Genomic DNA, 17,223 nt, shown 5'->3' with positions numbered 1-17,223 from the left:
CAGAGGGCCAAAAACCTGGAGAGAGAGTCGGGCTGCTGCGTCCAGAACGATAACTCAGGCTGCGTGCAGACCCACAGCTCCGACTGCTCGGTAAGAGACCCTGCACAGTCTTACTCTACCTGAAACAAACTGAACTATTTATCACTGAACCCGTTTAATGTGCAGGAGACTCTGGCCACCTTCATCAAATGGAGCGATGAGGACACTGACATCCTCAGGTCGTCTGGTTCTGTGTGTCACCAGGATCCCAGGTGAGAATTAATTTCCTCAAAATAACATCAAAAACTTTTCTTGTGATTTTGATTAAACTCTTTAAATCTTCTCCTCCTTGACGAGCAGAGTGTGTGAGGAGCCCGCCTCTACAAAGATTCACACGTGGCCCGATGACATCACCCAGTGGCCGGTGAGTGGTACTGACATTTAAACAGTTTAGCTGTCAGATTGTAAACCACAGGAAGTTCAAAGATAACACCATGTCTTTGTTTGTTTGTGTGACGGCTGACTGCTCGTCCCTCCTCAGGTTTGCACGCTTCCTAAGAAGTGGAACCACACGGGATACAGACACATGGACTGCAACATCAAGGGCCGGCCGTGCTGCATCGGAACCAAGGGCAGGTGAGACCCAACCAGCTGATTCACTTCCTGTTCTGTTTCTTTAAGGATTCACTGAGGCTTTATTGGCAAAAAAATAATATCTACAATAAATATAAACATGTGTTTTAAATCTGGAGTGAGAATATTGCACATTTCTGAGGAGCATGTTAAACGGATAGCAGCATACAAACGTTTGTAAAGCAGGTTTAAAAGAGCAGCAGAAAGTCTGAGTAAGCAGCTTTAATACACGTGCCAATGACATTCCTGGAAAGTTCCTGCAGCTTTCAGGCTGAGCTGCATGTGTGAACGCAAACGACCACATTTCTTATTTATTTTTTATTTATTCTTTATTTTAGACTTTGGACAGCAACAATATAACAGAGCATTGTCACAGAAAAATGATTAAGTCTCTTTTGCAGTCCTCCGCTTTTTAAATATAAACATAAAGAACTAAATACAGCGTGGGAGAGATATAAAGTGTGCGTTCAAAATGATCAATCATGCTCGACTTACCTACCATTTCACCGCTCATCATTCACATTGAGAGAATCTGAAATGCATTGTGCTTGTTCTTCCTGTAGATGTGAGATCACCACCAGAGAGTATTGCTCTTTCATGCATGGTTACTTCCACGAGGACGCCACACTCTGCTCACAGGTAGTGTGTGTGCCTGTGCTAAGTGTGTGTGCCTGTGCTAAGTGTGTGTGAGTGTGTGTGTGTGTGTGTGTGTGTGTGTGTGTGTGTGTGTGTGTGTGTGTGTGTGTGTGTGTGTGTGTGTGTGTGTGTGTGTGTGTGTGTGTGTGTGTGTGTGTGTGCATGTCTGTGTCTGTGTGTTTATATATATCTGAACAAATGCACTGCTCTGACGCAGGTTCACTGTCTGGACGATGTGTGCGGCTTACTCCCCTTCCTCAACCCCGATGTGCCTGATCAGTTCTACCGACTGTGGCTCTCTCTCTTCCTCCATGCTGGGTAAGAAGAACAAAAACTCTCACAGACATCCTGAAACAAAAACTTTATTTCAAACTCTTTAATAATTTAAAGGAGCAGTATGTAACTCTGGCACCTAGTGGTTAAAATGGGTAATGCAGTCCAGATTCTAAACATTGTAGAGAGCTGTCTCCCCCCCCCCCCCCCCCCTCCTCTCTAGAGACGATGCTCACACAGGTCACCATGTGGTGGACTCTGTAGCTTCAGTGTTTATCCAGCTCTGCATGGGTCTGTAAACCTTTCTGTGTTCTAACCTCTCTCCATTTTTCAAAAGCATCTCCAATATTGATCCTAGTTTGAGCACGTTTCTGCTCGTGGAGCTTATTAGAAACATGCAGAGGCTTTTTAGGTCGGGTACAATCACTTCTATCTGAACCACTTCTCTTGCCCGCTTCCATCGCTGCAACACCTGTTGACCTGATAACTGCTCTTATATCTGGGGTCGCCTTAAAACCGCCTACCTTCTCTGGTCCAAACAAATCCAGAGCATTCAGGATCAGAATCTAAAGTTAGAAGGAGGACATACTGGCTGCTGCATTGTTGTCAGAGAAGCCAGCACTTCAACATAGCATGTTTCCTTAATGTCTGATCATATAGTAAGCTCACTTAGTGCAGATTGCTCCTTTAATTGTGTTTATTTTAGTTTCTTGTCGCATTACATCACAGTTATGACATCACATACCAGCTGGTTTTAGCTGAGTCAGCCGTTCAGGTCTGCAGTACATGTAACCTAACCAAAGTAACTCTAACTGTTTAATGTGCTGTGACGGTGTTAAGCCTATTACAGCGAGTCAGTGAGCCGTTTCCATCAGCTCTGAATGTTGTGGTTTCATTATGTCAGCATCCTTCAGGATTCAAACCGAAAAGAAAACGTTTCTTAAGACTTGACACTCGTGAGCTTTTCACGCTCGCATGAGCACCAAATACTCAGCGCTAATACAAGGCACATGGAAAATCCCTCAGGTCTACTTTAAAGCTCACAAACAGACCAGGGGAGCCTGATGGAAAAAATGCACGTTTGACATAATGCTTTGACTACAACACCAGCTGGTTTTTAAATCTCAGATGTGTGTTTGTGTCACGCTTCATTTTGCTAATTAAAAAAATGAGGATGTTCCTCAACGACCTTTTTTTTACCTCTTTAACATTAGATCCTAAAAAATAAAAATTGACAAGACAAGACAGGCATTGTTAGTGGTGATCTGTCGGCTATTTAAAATCCAGTTTCCCCCCATGGTGAGTCTAATCAGTCGACAGAATGTGTGTGTGTGTGTGTGCCCTCAGACTTTATCTGGGACAGCTGGTCAAAGTAACTGTGGTTTTATGTGTCCGCAGGCTGCTGCACTGCGTGGTGTCCGTGGTGTTCCAGATGACCATACTGAGAGACCTGGAGAAGCTGGCCGGTTGGGTCCGCATCTCCATCATTTATGTCCTCAGTGGCATCACAGGAAACCTGGCCTCCGCCCTCTTCCTGCCCTACAGAGCTGAGGTGAGTGCTTCACGTTCCTCCCACAGTCCAAAGACATGCTCGTTAGGTTAACTGGAGACTCTAAATTGTCTGTAGGTGTGAATGTGAGTGTGGCTGGTTCTTTGTCTCTATATGTCAGCCCTGTGATTGGCTGCTGAACAGTTCAAGGTGTAACCCCGCCTCTCACCCAATGACAGCTGAGATCGGACTCCATTCCCAGCGACCCTGAACGGGAAAAAGCGGTATAGATGATTAATGGATGCATTATGCGGTTTCTCTCTCTCTCTTATTCCAAACACTTCCTGTCTCTCTTTAGCCGTCCAATCAAATAACAGCAAAAAGCCCCCCAAAGAACCTTAAAGAAATAAAGACATAAAAAACGTTCAATAATAAAAATGTTACTTTGATTAAAGTAAATGTTCGCACCTACTCATACACAAAGCCATATGATCCTATAGGAAGAGTTTTAAGGTCCAACAGTAAACTTTCTCCAGCACAGCTTGTATAAAATTAAACATAAACACTCAGACAGTCATTTTTTAGTTTTATAAAATATCGTTGAATGTAATCGGCACACAGAGCATGTGATTGTGCTGTGGCGTCCCGGTGCTCACACCTGATAAGGACCTGGAGGAAGTAGAAGGGGAGGGGAAAACTTATCTTTCAAAGAAGGCTGATTAATCGCACACGCCAACACATTCATGCAAAATCACTCAAACACTCACGTGTCAGGTCTCTGCGCCCGTCTGTCTGAGGAGTTAACGGTTTTAAAACAGTGATGAGATGTGGCCTCAAATGTAAGACAGAGATATCTGTGTCCGCTCCTCGTCAAGCAGTTTGATTTATTTAAACACATCGATGCAACAGTAAAGCACGCAAACAATTACCACACCTCCGCTGTGATTTCAGATTGTTTTGCTGTTTTTCCCACTCGGTGGCTTACCTCAGCTTATCTGTGTCGGACTTAAGGGAGGGTGTTTCTCACAATGGGGATTAAAGAGTGCAGACGTGACTGAGCGCTCCAGAGAGGCAACAGGAAACACCTCAGGGACAAACTGAGCTTCAGTTACAGAACATGTAGTTCAGGGTTTCATGAACTGGCAGTGCCAACGACCTCAACGCACACCAGCACTTTCTGTTGCTAGGTGACTAAACTTTGGCACTTTGGCGTCCCTCAGTTATGACTGTCAGAGTCCATGTTGAGGCGGTCTGTGTGATCATTATTTGCATAAATCTAAAGAAAACATAAACAATGTAAAGCTCTTGTGTTTTGTGTTAGCAGCAGTTTGAGATCAAATATTAAACCCCTGAAAAGACAAATCAGATGAGTTTGTCCTCCACCATCGCCGTGAATTCTGATTGGTCAGTGAGGGAGAAGGGACACTGACGAGCGGGGCCGTGTCCCAATAGTTCAACTATCCCCAGCCGTGAGCGCAGCGTCAAATGACAGCTAACACAGAGGGCTTTTTTGTGCTGGAAAGTGAACGCTGAAAACACTGAAGCGTGTTGGTTTGCAAAGAAAAATGACCGCTGCCAGCGCAAAACACATATACTGTATATATACTGCCTTCTTACACGACCGTTAGCATGCCGTTAGCAACATAGTAAAATACGGGTCAGGCGACGTACTTCTGATCCAAAGACCGATTTCGAGTGCTACAACACTAACGAGTGGCAGCAGCAGGAACTCCACACACACACACACACAGACACACACACACACACACAGACACACACACATACACACACACACACACACACACACACACACACACAGACACACACACACACACACACACAGACACACAGACACACACACATACACACACACACACACACAGACACACACACACACACACAGACACACACACACACACACATACACACACACACATACACACACACAGACACACACACATACACACACACACACACACACACACACACACACAGACACACACACACACACACACACACACACACATACACACACACACATACACACACACACACAGACACACACACATACACACACACACACACACACACACACACACACAGACACACAGACACACACACACACACACACACACACACACACACACACACACACACACATACACACACACACATACACACACACAGACACACACACATACACACACACACACACACACACACACACACACACACAGACACACAGACACACACACACACACACACACACACACACACACACACACACATACACACACACACATACACACACACACACACACACACACACACACACACACACACATACACACACACACACACAGACACACACACATACACACACACACACACACAGACACACACACATACACACACACACATATACACACACACACACACACACAGACACACACACACAGACACACACAGCGCTGCTCCACCCGGCCAGCTTCAGTGTTGCACGGTGATCCCATCTCACCCTGAAAACACCTTCATCACTACCAGACACCGCAGTGGGACAACTTGGTGCCACCATCACACCGAGGAGAGATGTTACAGAGGCGTAGAGTTTTCACCTTGAACTGCCTCGAAAAGATGACTTCAGTAAGAGGAACTTAGTAAACAGGCTCGACAGTGAGAGTGAGATAGTCTTCCTCGGTAGAGTAAATGTATGACAGTGATCTCTGCAGACCTACACACCTGCATCGTATGTTTAATTCTGGACGTCGTCACCATAACTAATCCACTCGGAGGCTTCCTGGCGGATGTGCTAACGGAAAGCTAAATCCAGCCAATCGGTCCACAAGATTAAAAAGTGTGTGTCTGAGTCGCTGCTGAGTCAACTGCAGCTGAGCGCTATTTTAGCTGAGGTCCATTGTTGCTTGTTAAAAAGCTTTGAGCAGAAATTATCTAATATGTCAAACGGGGACAAATGTCCTGCCTTCTTTTTGTGAGTTTATGAGAACGTCAAAGTGGACTTTAAAACCAGTGTCCGTCTTTTTGGGGTAGTAATCTTCTAATTCACGGTGTAACAATTGCAGCACAGGACAACATGTTGTGTGTGAAAATAACACTGTGTGGATTACCTACTTTTTCCAGGCCCGTCTGTTGTTGTCAGCGTGTCTCTGTAGCACACTTTCCCCTTCAGGAGATTAGCCTAATGCCATTGTGCGGCTTGACAAAGGCCACTGCTGTGTCAAAGAGATTACTTTTTAATTTTCTTATAAACAAAGAGAATTGTTGCAAAGACTCGGCTCGCCTGGTCTGCACACGTTTATGAACACACAGTGATTCATGGAGGCAGGAGAGATTTCCTCACTTCTTTAACAAATGACACAACACGTTACATTTATAGTTCCTGGTCTTTGTAGTGGTGGGACACTCAGACTCCCGGTGTGACATGAGGTGGCTCTCGGGATGACGCACCATGCCGTTCACCTTGGCACTGAGCGGCTCACAGGTTTTTTTTTCACACACCCGGAATAACCAGAGGGAGCACATGCGAGGCACCACACACGGCGGTCAAGCCACTTAAGGAGGTGCTTTAAGTGGATAATCCTTAAACTGGGGAGTTAAGGAGACCCTGCAGCTTCGAGGCCGTTCATGACTCAAACAACAGCTATGACTGGAACGAGCCGCATGTAGACGATTTCAGGATTAAAAAAATCAGTTTAAATACGATTAAAAAGTTTTAATAACATTCTGTACAAGTTCATAAAAAGTCAAGTCAGTCTCTGGCTGTTTCCACACATTTCAGCCTGCTCCTGAAATCCTCCTGAGTTGCTTTGTTAACTTTGAGGATCCGTGTGCTCAGCGTTCTGTCACTGCCATGTTTTTGCTTTTTTGAATACTTAAAGACGCTTAACAAAGAAAACAAGGAAGAAAGAGTCTAAGAGGAGGAGGAGGAGGAGGACGACAGAGTTTTAGTGGTCGTAGGCGATGTTGAAGAGGTGAGAGTTTAGGGTCCCCGCCCCCCTGAGGACCGCTAGGTTAGTCCTGCAGGAAGAATCTAAAGGCTGGTTGGCATTTGCTTCACAGGTTCAAGCAGATTTTACGCTCAAGTTAAAATGTTTGATCTCTAATGGATTGTTAGCCACACATTTATACAGATATCTGTTTCTAGAGATCAGTAAATCATCGTTAAGATAACGCAGATGGGAGCTGGTAGTTCATTGGTGTAGACTGTTTCTCCTGCACATGGCAAAGGCTGCTGACACCTACAGTGATTTATCAACACAACTCGGACTACAAGCAAACAACAAGCAAGAGCGCGACCGATTTATCAGCCGGCCGATATCAGCATATCAAGTGACTATCAGTATCGGCTAATTTTATGGCACATGAGCGCCGATATCACTCGATTTATTCTCCAGTTAAACAGCATTTAATTTGAGTATCATTGTGTTACACTTGCAGTTCTCTGTCACCAGCAGTGAGTGTCGAGCGGTGATTCATGTACGGGCTCAGTTACTTTCCAGCTGAGCGACCATCTTGTCTTCGTTATAAATCTTTTCCACAAGTCTTTGATAACTGAGGGATCAACGTCATAAATGTGTGTATATCTAAATCTGTCTATACAGATCTAAGACGCATCTAAGAAAGATATCGGCCGATATATATCGGTATCCTTAATATCTGTTTAGGTATCGGCCCCAAAAGTTCCATATCAGTCGCGCCCTACTCAAACAGAAACAACGACCCTTCACATGCTGTAATCCAGACCGCTGTGTACGGAGTCATGGAGGTTCATTTGAATGAATCTGTAAATAAAGATTAATGTTCAGACATGAAGGCAGAAATCTGATCGTCTTAAAAACCACAAAACAATATCTATCTGTTCTCTACATGTTCCATAGAAGCTCCAGAGAGTTTAAACTTTAACTGAGTTTCTTTGAAATTGCACTCTGATTCCTTCTTTGTCTCAAAAAACTGTGAAAGCCATCGGGGTAGTGACCAGGCGGCGTGTCAGGAACGTGTCAGCCTGCATGTCTGGAGCGTGTGGGTGGAGAGCCATGCCATGCTCCTCGTCTGTTGTGACACTTTAATGTTTTCACAGATTAGCCATCTGCCCCTGACCGGGCCAAGCCTCCAAACTCAGAGCAGACGTCACTCTAATCTGCTGACCTCTGCTGCCCGACCCGGCGCTCGTATTGGAGTTTCTGTACGGAACGGCGTGTGAAAAATGAAAGACGCATCAGCTTTATATTCAGAACTATTATTATTACTATTACTATTATATTCAGTTTAAAGATAGAGTCGCTTATTCTTAGAAAAACAGAATACAGACGAATACAAAAGTTGCTCAATCATCACTAAAGCCCCGTGACCAACTAATGTTTTTTTTTCTGAGCGCTGAGTAAGGAGCGTTTGCAGCAGCAGCAGGCGGCCACCCGGTGAGAAAAAGCACAGCATCTTTTTTTTGGAGTGTTTCCGCCTTTTTTGTGCGGCCGCTCCGAGCATTCAAGTTTGAAATCTTTCAACTTTTCAGAAAGAGCCTGTCGAGGTCACCGACGCTCTTTTCCAAATGTGTCTGATCGGGAAATAAACGATCTAAAATAAAAAACATGCAGAACAGACTGTTGTCATGGAGACAGGACGGACGTGCAGCGCGTTTCTGCCCGGTGGAGACGGGGCCTTCTGTCTGCAGAGACTCTGTCCTCTGACTCGATTTTACTGTTCTGCTTTGTTCTGGTTGACTCAGGACGTTTCTGGGCGGAGCTGGTGTGTTTCCTCCAGCCAATGACAGCACAGTTTAGGAGTGGATACAGTTCAGTGATTGGACGAGATTCAAACTGGTGAATATTGCAGAGGTGGATTTATCGGCAAAGAAGAGAAAATATAATGAGAGTGAGGAGAAACACCAAGTGGATAAAGCTCGTTCTGAAACGAGGGTGAACCTTGTGTTGTGTTTTACCCGTGGACGTGTAGTTGGTCTACTTCCTGTTGGACAGGAAGGTGACAAACACCGGCGCTTAGCTTGTGCTAGCGTGTGTTAGCTTGCAGTGTAGGTACAAGCAGTAAGCGTACACACTACATCCTGCAGGGGGCGGGGCTTCCGAGCCCAGGAGGAGGGGGGGGGCCAGTCTGAATGTTGTGTTTACAAGCTGCATGAACATTCCTACTGACTTTAAATAATTATTACCTTAAACGCTGTCACGGTAATGACAGGTATATCAGAGTCAACAGCTGTAATAAACGATGCGTTGACGGTCGCACTGATTCAAACAGTCTTACTTTTAGTAATTTGACCCACTGACTGTCAACAGAACTCTGCAGGATCCTCTGATGTGAACTCAAAGTGACCAAACCTTTAGTCCACTTAGATCCTGTTGTGTTCTTCTCACTGCTTAATGACGCCTGCTGTCAGCCCGTAACATGTAGGCCACGGTGTCACTTTGTTTCTCTGTGGTGTAACGACGCCACGCTGGCAGCTCACCATCTACAGCATCTGTGGTCAATTTAACAATGACAGCCCGGTGCAACAAGACGCCTGGCAGCGAGCGAGGAAAGAGGAGTAAACCCTTTAAAATATAATGTGTTGACTCTGAACTGAATCTGATGCACAGTAGACTTTAAGCTGGAGGAGGAGGAGGAGGAGGAGGAGGAGGAGGATGAAGAGCAGCAGGAGGTGTTAGGAAAGATGAGGTGGAGGGGTTAGGGGGGAAGGAGATGTAAAGGGAAGAGTAGTAGAAGAAGGAGGAGGAGGTGATAGGGGAGGAAGAGGAGGGGGAGGGGTTAGGGAGGAGGAGGAGGTGATAGGGGAGGAAGAGGAGGAGGTGGTCAGGTGGTAGTAATATTAAACCGTCGTAGACTCGATATGAGTGAACAGACGTGATGACGGCTGAGATTAGTTGAAACACTTTGGGGAGTGTCTGAAAGAGGGCGTGTGTTCTGTGTTTACTCATGTTTGTACGTTTCTACTGTGACCACACATTTCCCCCGAGGAGAGAATAAAGTGATGTATTGAAACGTATAGTTCTGTATAAAAACATCCGATTGTAGGGACATGTCAAGAAAATCAAATTCAGTGTGATTTATTTTTAAAAAGTCGTTTTACTCTGCGTCTGGAATAGAACTTTGACCTTCATTTGAAGCAGATATAAATGATGCTGTGAACCAGGATGACGGGCGCTCTGAAGCTCTGCGTCACAGAAAAGCAGGATGTACGCAACTTAACGTCCGGTACACATCAGAGCGGATGCTCGTCGTCGTGCATGAGTTCAGTGCTCAGACGTGAGTCATGTAGTGGTCGTTTACTTGCGATGTTCTTAGGTGACTAAATTCAGACCAAGCTAAAAGTCTAAAGGTTAGAAAACACTCTGATGGTTTGCCGAGTGAGGCTAATGTACGCAGTACTCAAACCGCCTTCCTGCAGGTTAACCTCCACATGCCCGTGTGTGATGTGGTTACACATCGCTCCGGTCGATATACCTGTTTAACCTGACTCAGTCTGCATACAACTTTATCTCCATTTTCCTCCTTACACCACTTTCTTGTTATATCTTTCTTTGATGCCACCAGTAGTATTCCAGCCACGTATCTGTTTTTTTGCTTTGTATATTTTCCTGTGTTACATTTCCCAGATACAGCACTTCACAAGTCTTAGGAAGTTCAAAACCTAAACTTGTCCGGCATCGAGGGCCAAAATATTTAGTTTAGTCGTCTAAACGGGCTCATAACGAGTCCTTCAGCTTCTGGTCAGGACTGAAACCACTCGGACTTCCTGGTTGTGTTGACATTGAATTATTTGACCCGTCTGATTCTGTCCTCTCCCTCCAGGTGGGTCCGGCCGGGTCTCAGTTTGGCCTCCTGGCGTGCCTCTTCGTCGAGCTGTTTCAAGGCTGGCAGATTTTGGAGAAGCCCTGGAAGGCCTTCCTCAAGCTGCTGGGCATCGTCCTCTTCCTCTTCACGTGCGGCCTCCTGCCGTGGATCGACAACATCGCCCACATCTTCGGCTTCCTCAGCGGCCTGCTGCTCTCCTTCGCCTTCCTGCCCTACGTCACCTTCGGCACGTTCGACAAGTACCGCAAACGCGTCCTCATCGGCGTCTCCATGTTGGCCTACACGGGGCTGTTCTCGTCGCTCATCGTGTGGTTTTATATCTATCCCATCAACTGGCACTGGCTGGAGCATCTCACCTGCCTGCCCATCACGAGCAACTTCTGCGAGAAGTACGACATCGACCACAACATCAACGCCGTGGTGCACTAAACGACCACGTCAGCTGATTCCCCGGTCAACAAAGTGGCCTTTCACCAACGTGCAACCACGTCTCAGATCTTCTTATCAGGACCAGATCAGCCTGGGACGGGCTCAGTCCTTCAAACTCGACTCAGTCTGGATCTAACTAGCATGTTCGTTTGCTAACAGGCTAGCCTCAGAATCAGAGGACAGATACTCAGGAAGTGAAAATGACAAACAGACAGAGGAGATCTGACGCTTCCTACAGGTCATGAAAAGTTGATCTAAAGGAGCCGGGAAGGCGGGACCCGAGGACCCGAACAATCCCCGACTATACGATTGAGGAATAAGTGAGATGAAACGAGAGACTGATGCCAAAGAGGCTCATCAACACTACAAACTGTTTTTTAATCCCTTTTGTATTCACTCAGCATGTCGACTTCTTCAGACCAGAGAGGAATATCATGTAATGTGTTCACGCTAACGATGTCAACATGGTCCAGACTTTGAGACTTTTCAATATCACGTGTTTGCAAACGGTACAATCTGAAGAAATCAAAAAAAAACTTAAAACCAAAATCTGCTGCCAGTAAATACTAACGAGTCCCTTTGAGCGTTCATAAAGATGCAAACACACAGTTATGTCCCCCTTGTACTTTATATCACGATGTCCTGACGCACTGAAACGTCCCGCACGCAGCATCATGACGAGAGAATCCAAAAACATGGACAGAGGACAGAGTCTGCAGAATGAGCGTCCACCTCAGGCTGAGATGTTAGATTTTAAAATGGGTCTAAACCTCGTTAGGGGTACATGACGGATACTCGGGACGTTTACACGACTTCAACTTGACTTTTAAAAAACATGCAAACATGTTCGTGTAACTCAAATAATACTAAGTCCATAACTTGACGTCGGACTAAAACACCTGAACAAAGTGTTTTGGGAGTCGTTTCACTCTCACGTGTGTGCACCTCAGATCGGGCCCAAACTGTCCGCAGCGTTCTGAGCACGCTCCACAGCTGCTGCCCCAGACTTTGACCCAGAAGTCGAGCAGAATAAATGTGTAAAAAGAAAGAGAAGAAGAAAATAAGACGAAGGTTTCAACATGGCGAGTGAGAGAGAGAGAGAGTCGTGCAACTTAGTACACAAGTTTTCAGCGTCACACAAACAGTCTGCCGCCTGCTAACTTGTTTGTCAGTTTTTGTCTGGACGTTATTGGTCGACGGGAAGGAGGCGTATCGCCACCTACTGTAGCGGAGTGGGACATACTTTAATCTTCATTAGATGACCTCATCGAGCTTCATCTTTACCTCGACTTGACCGTGCATGTAAATGTTCTGACTGTCTGAATTTCAAACAGGTTATCCATGTAGATATTCCATTTTAAACTTCTGGTATCGTGACCACCCTGGTTCAAACGATCCACTGTGCAGCTGAGATATTTTAACCCTTCGTGGTCACCTGAGGCGTCGTTTCTTTCTCACACCGCCAGTTGCCTTAAACCGACTTTGCCATTGAACAGAAGATGCCTCGTGTTGATGACATCACAGTGTTTTAAGATCAGCTGTACTCACTGCTGAACACGTTACCAAAGCAACGCTCTGGTGCTGCTTCTGTAAACATGTTGATCTTCACCACCTCTGAACCTGAATACAGTGAGCAGTTTGAGCTCTGATTTGAACGTCTCACCTTTGCAGGATCTCACAGCTGTGCCTAAACCATGATGACGATGAACTCTAAAAACAACAACAATCACTGGAATGATATGTATGTAAGGAGTCGGTGTCTAAACCGGCTGTTTGTCTGAACAAAGTTAGTTTAGTTCTAGGTTTTTTTTTTGTTTTGTCATCGAGAGAATCTCAGAACGCAGCGTTGTGTTTCACCTCAGCCTCATGTTTCCTCTCACACGATCACTCAGTCTGCTCCTGAAATCTGCCCGAATCGCTCGTCCACACATGATCCTCACAGTCTGACGTTCGACCCCAGTCCAACACCATTATGATTATGTTTGGACTTTATATCACTGCTACTTGAGATCGATCGTATTCACAGTATCAACGAAGAAGAAAGCAGAAAAGAGAAGGAAGATCTCAGCGGCCTCACCTCTCCTTGAGACACTTCCTTCATAACTCCTGATGACTCATCGGGTCACCCTAAACGTCTCCTGGAAAATTTACTAGGGGGAATAGCGCAGGCTGAGCGCTCTGGAGCACATGCATGAAGCGTTTTGTGCTTTGAGGAAAAGAAGCGCTGCACGTCCGTCCTGTCTCCATGACAACAGCTTGTTAACAACGGCCGCTGTATGATCGACACTGCTCCCTTAATTTTTACTGCATGTTTTATATTTGAGATCGTTTATTTCCCGCTGGAGGCAAAACTACGGGGAATATCAAACATTTGGAAAAGAGCGGCGGTGACGTCGACAGCACCTTTCTGAAAAGTTGAAAGATTTTCAACTGGAAGCGCTCGTGGTGACCGCACAAAAAAGGCGGCGCGCTCTGAAGAAAGACGCTGGGCGCTGCACTTTTTGTCCAGACAGCTGCTACAGACGCTCTCTACTCATTGAAAACAATTGAAAGAAGACGAGTTGTTGTGAGCGCTACACACTGTGTGCGTTGGAGTGTCTGTGTCACTCTGCAATACTCTGCCCTACAAACACTAGTTGGCAGTGCAGTGTAGACCAATCACAGGGCTTGTGATCTGCGTTGTTTTGTTACATTTTTGAGGAGGTGCACGTCAGGCAGCGTGTGCTACGGCGATGATTCAACACAGAATTATAAATCAGGTTAAGTGATATTTCTAACACCTGAAAGTGAAACGGCTCCCTCGCAGGTTCCCAGCTCGGCCTTGGGTTTAGTTTGTTGTTGTTTTGTGGCATGTGTGTGTGAAGCCCCAGCTGTGAGGAAAAGCCACTAATGCAAGCCGTGCAAAGGATTATGGGAGTTAAGTGAGTTATGAGATTACTTGAGTTTGTCTGACTCACTGATCATCAGGTGTTTTTCTGACAACATGCAGAATGATTTTATTTTGAAATGTGGCGAACAGTTTTAGAATCACAGAGGTTCGTTATTAAAGGAAGAATGTGCGACATGTTCCACATAAATAAATCATAAATCAAGTCTATCCTGTGTAAATGTGTCTCTGAGTCATTTCGCTCGACTCCTTTACACGAGTGGAGAGGGGTTGGAGGTGTGTCTCTGGAGGAGAGCGGAGGCTTCAGTATGGAGGAGGCGTGGCCTAACAGCAGTTTGTTTTGGTTTCATGCTGGTGCTCAAGGGCGACATCTACTGGATCAAAAAGTCTCACATTCTTCCTTTAAAGGTCTTCTGTTTCGAGGTATAAGATCATGTTTGCACACGGTTAGGAGGACCGAGTGTACGGACGTCAACATGTTCCATACTTTACTTTTTAATACCACGTGTTTTAAAACGATGCAGTCTCTTATTTTATTGATCGATAGGAAACGAAAAAGTACCAAAGCTTTGAAAAAACTTCCGATCTTTGGTCATATTTTTAAACACAAGCTGCCACGAGAGAGAGAGAGAGTACTGTCTTCATTTAGCAAATACGTTTGGGTAACTAATCATTGCCAACATATTTGTACAGTAAGCAGGAGTTTGTCTGCTAGTTTTGTTTTTTAAAACAAGAAATCATTTAATATTTGGTGCCTTGGACTCGGCGTGGTGTCGTTTGATTTTCACGAGTCGAACCAAAGTTTAAATATTCTGCTCTCATCACGACAGCCCGCCTCTGAAGGGTGGCAGCCATCTTTACCAAACGGTGCTCTTAGACATATTAATCGTGTTTGACTTTGAGTTTTAAACCACATCGTCAGTCTTCATTGTGCAGCGGTTTGAGCGATGGCTGCTGTGTTTGCACGGGGACCAAAACGATTCACTTCCTTTTTTCTTTAATTTATTGGAACATCAAGGGAACGTTTAAACCACTTTGAGCTCATGGTACAGGTTCTGTTGTGTTTGTGAACATGTGATTGTTAAAGCAAATAAAATCCATTCTATTGCTAAAGATCAGGTTTCATTGTGTGTTTGAAGTCATGTTGGACCCATGAATGTTTATAAAAGTCTTTATTGTCGTTTCACATTAAACTACTGAATGTACTTCTTAGCAGAGGTGCTGCTTGTCAACAGGAAAGGCAGGCAACCCCCAAGGACTGACAAACTTTAAACCACAGCAGTGCCTGTGAAAAACGAAAAAAAAAAAAGGAAAACGAAGAGGAGTTATCCGCCTGGGAATGAAAAAAAAAGGAGAGGAAGCGTCGGGACAGTGTCAGACATGATGGTGATGAACACGAGTTGAGGGGCCCCCAATTAATATTTGCCCAGGGTCCCAACAGACTCTAGAATCGCCACTGCGTCTTAGTGTTGTCGGTCTCGAGACTTTTGAAGGTCTCATCTCAGAATCAAAATCATTTTGATAAGTTCAGACATTGTTGAACATCAATCAATCAATTCATAGCAGATGTTCTCTCGAGACGCTTTACGAAAGAGCGGGTAAAGGAGCTTACTCATAGTTAAGAGAAATGACTTCCTGTGTTCCTGGAGCCAGCCTCAAGCGGACACTCGACCAACTGCAGGATTTTGCACTTCGGCATTGGCTTCATATTTCAAGACCCGAGGTTGCAGCTCGATGTGTTGGTGTAGTCCATTTACCATCTTGGTGTTAAGTCTCTGATGTGATAAAACGCTGACTCAGTGCTTCTGCTGTTTCCTCCACAGCTGTTCAGTTTCTCATATTAAATAAGAACCAACAGGAGACATGCTAGAAAATAAACTTTTATTTCAAGAGCAAAACATTGTAAAAAAAACAAAACACATCAACAACAAGAACAAAGTTTGTCTTGATTCAAGACTTTGGGAGGCAGAGGTGGTGAATGTCTACAAGACAGAAGTGGAGAAGAGACATCATGACATCACGTTATCTTCAATATACATCAACGTATGAGTCTGTGATCTTACTGCAGGGGAACATGAAATACTCTCTTGAACGTACATCACATGTTCCCCGCGCTGTCCCAGAGACGCTCCATATGAATACACGGACTGTTCCTTTTCCTCCTGTTATTTTTATTTTTTTTTACTTCTCATGATATGTTCAAGTCTTCCAAGGTTTCCTGACTCTCAGATCTGACAGTTAATGTGTGGACACAAACACGAGTCATCTGATGCCGCCGCATACCGTTTACACAAAAATCTAAACAAGGGGGGGCGGCATTAAAGGTCACATATTCTCCTCATCTTCAACCAGTTTAAATAAGTCTTAGAGCTCCCTTAAATCCACTCTGATCCTGTATTTGATCCTGTCTATAAACCCCTCTATTTCAGCCCTGCTCAGAACAGGCTGTTTCTGTGTCTGCACCTTTAAATATGTAAATGAGCATGTGTCTGACCACGCCCCCTCTCTGGATGGGTTTGGGTGTACTCGGTGCTTTCTCGCTCCATGTCCTGTTGTTTACGGTGAGAAGGCAGACTCAGAGGGCAGAACAAACACCTAGCTGTGGGAGTGTCACCCACCTGGGGGAGGGGCTACTGTCCTTTGTGATGTCATGAAGGGAAAATCTCCAAACGGCCTGTTTGAGCACACATTTTCTGAAAAGTGGAGCAGGCAGAAGACACAGAGGATGGACTTTTCTCATCATTGGGGGGTTTGTAGACAGACTAGAGACACATGTTAGAGTTAGAAGAACATGGGGAAGAGGATTTTGTATTATGTGTGTCCTTTAAGAAATGACAGATTCAGGTTTTATTGTCCATAAAGAGTCAGTTTTGTCTTCATAAAAGAGCCAGAAGTCCTGTCCCATTGGTTAAACAAGAGAAAGACAGAAGGCAGTTTGATTCTAGAGAGTGTGATTGATAATGCTCTAATGATTTCCTGCTTTTCTCGGACTAGCAGATTAGATCTCCATGTTTGTAGTTTTCTGACCACCCTTCCAAACAGCTGTAGTTTGCAGCTGGACGGCAGCTCTTTGTTT

General features: G+C 45.0%; 1 protein-coding gene across 1 annotated transcript in view; it reads left to right on the top strand.

Moving 5' to 3' along the window:
* The window catches only part of LOC132993063 (inactive rhomboid protein 2-like), a 39,527-nt gene extending 26,111 nt beyond the window's left edge, over positions 1–13,416 (top strand). The window contains exons 12-19 of the mRNA XM_061062714.1: positions 1–90; positions 166–251; positions 340–403; positions 521–615; positions 1,176–1,251; positions 1,466–1,566; positions 2,920–3,073; positions 10,829–13,416. The exon at positions 1–90 is cut by the window's left edge and continues 72 nt beyond it. Of these exons, the coding sequence (XP_060918697.1) occupies positions 1–90; positions 166–251; positions 340–403; positions 521–615; positions 1,176–1,251; positions 1,466–1,566; positions 2,920–3,073; positions 10,829–11,260 (1,098 nt within the window). The 3' untranslated portion in view covers positions 11,261–13,416. The remainder of the gene's footprint in view (positions 91–165; positions 252–339; positions 404–520; positions 616–1,175; positions 1,252–1,465; positions 1,567–2,919; positions 3,074–10,828) is intronic.
* The last annotated feature ends 3,807 nt before the right edge of the window (positions 13,417–17,223 follow it).

The sequence above is a fragment of the Labrus mixtus genome, chromosome 2 (genome assembly GCF_963584025.1).
Source record: "Labrus mixtus chromosome 2, fLabMix1.1, whole genome shotgun sequence".
NCBI lineage: Eukaryota > Metazoa > Chordata > Actinopteri > Labriformes > Labridae > Labrus > Labrus mixtus.
Note: the sequence above shows the minus strand (reverse complement) of the source record. Positions and strands in the feature narration are given on the sequence as shown.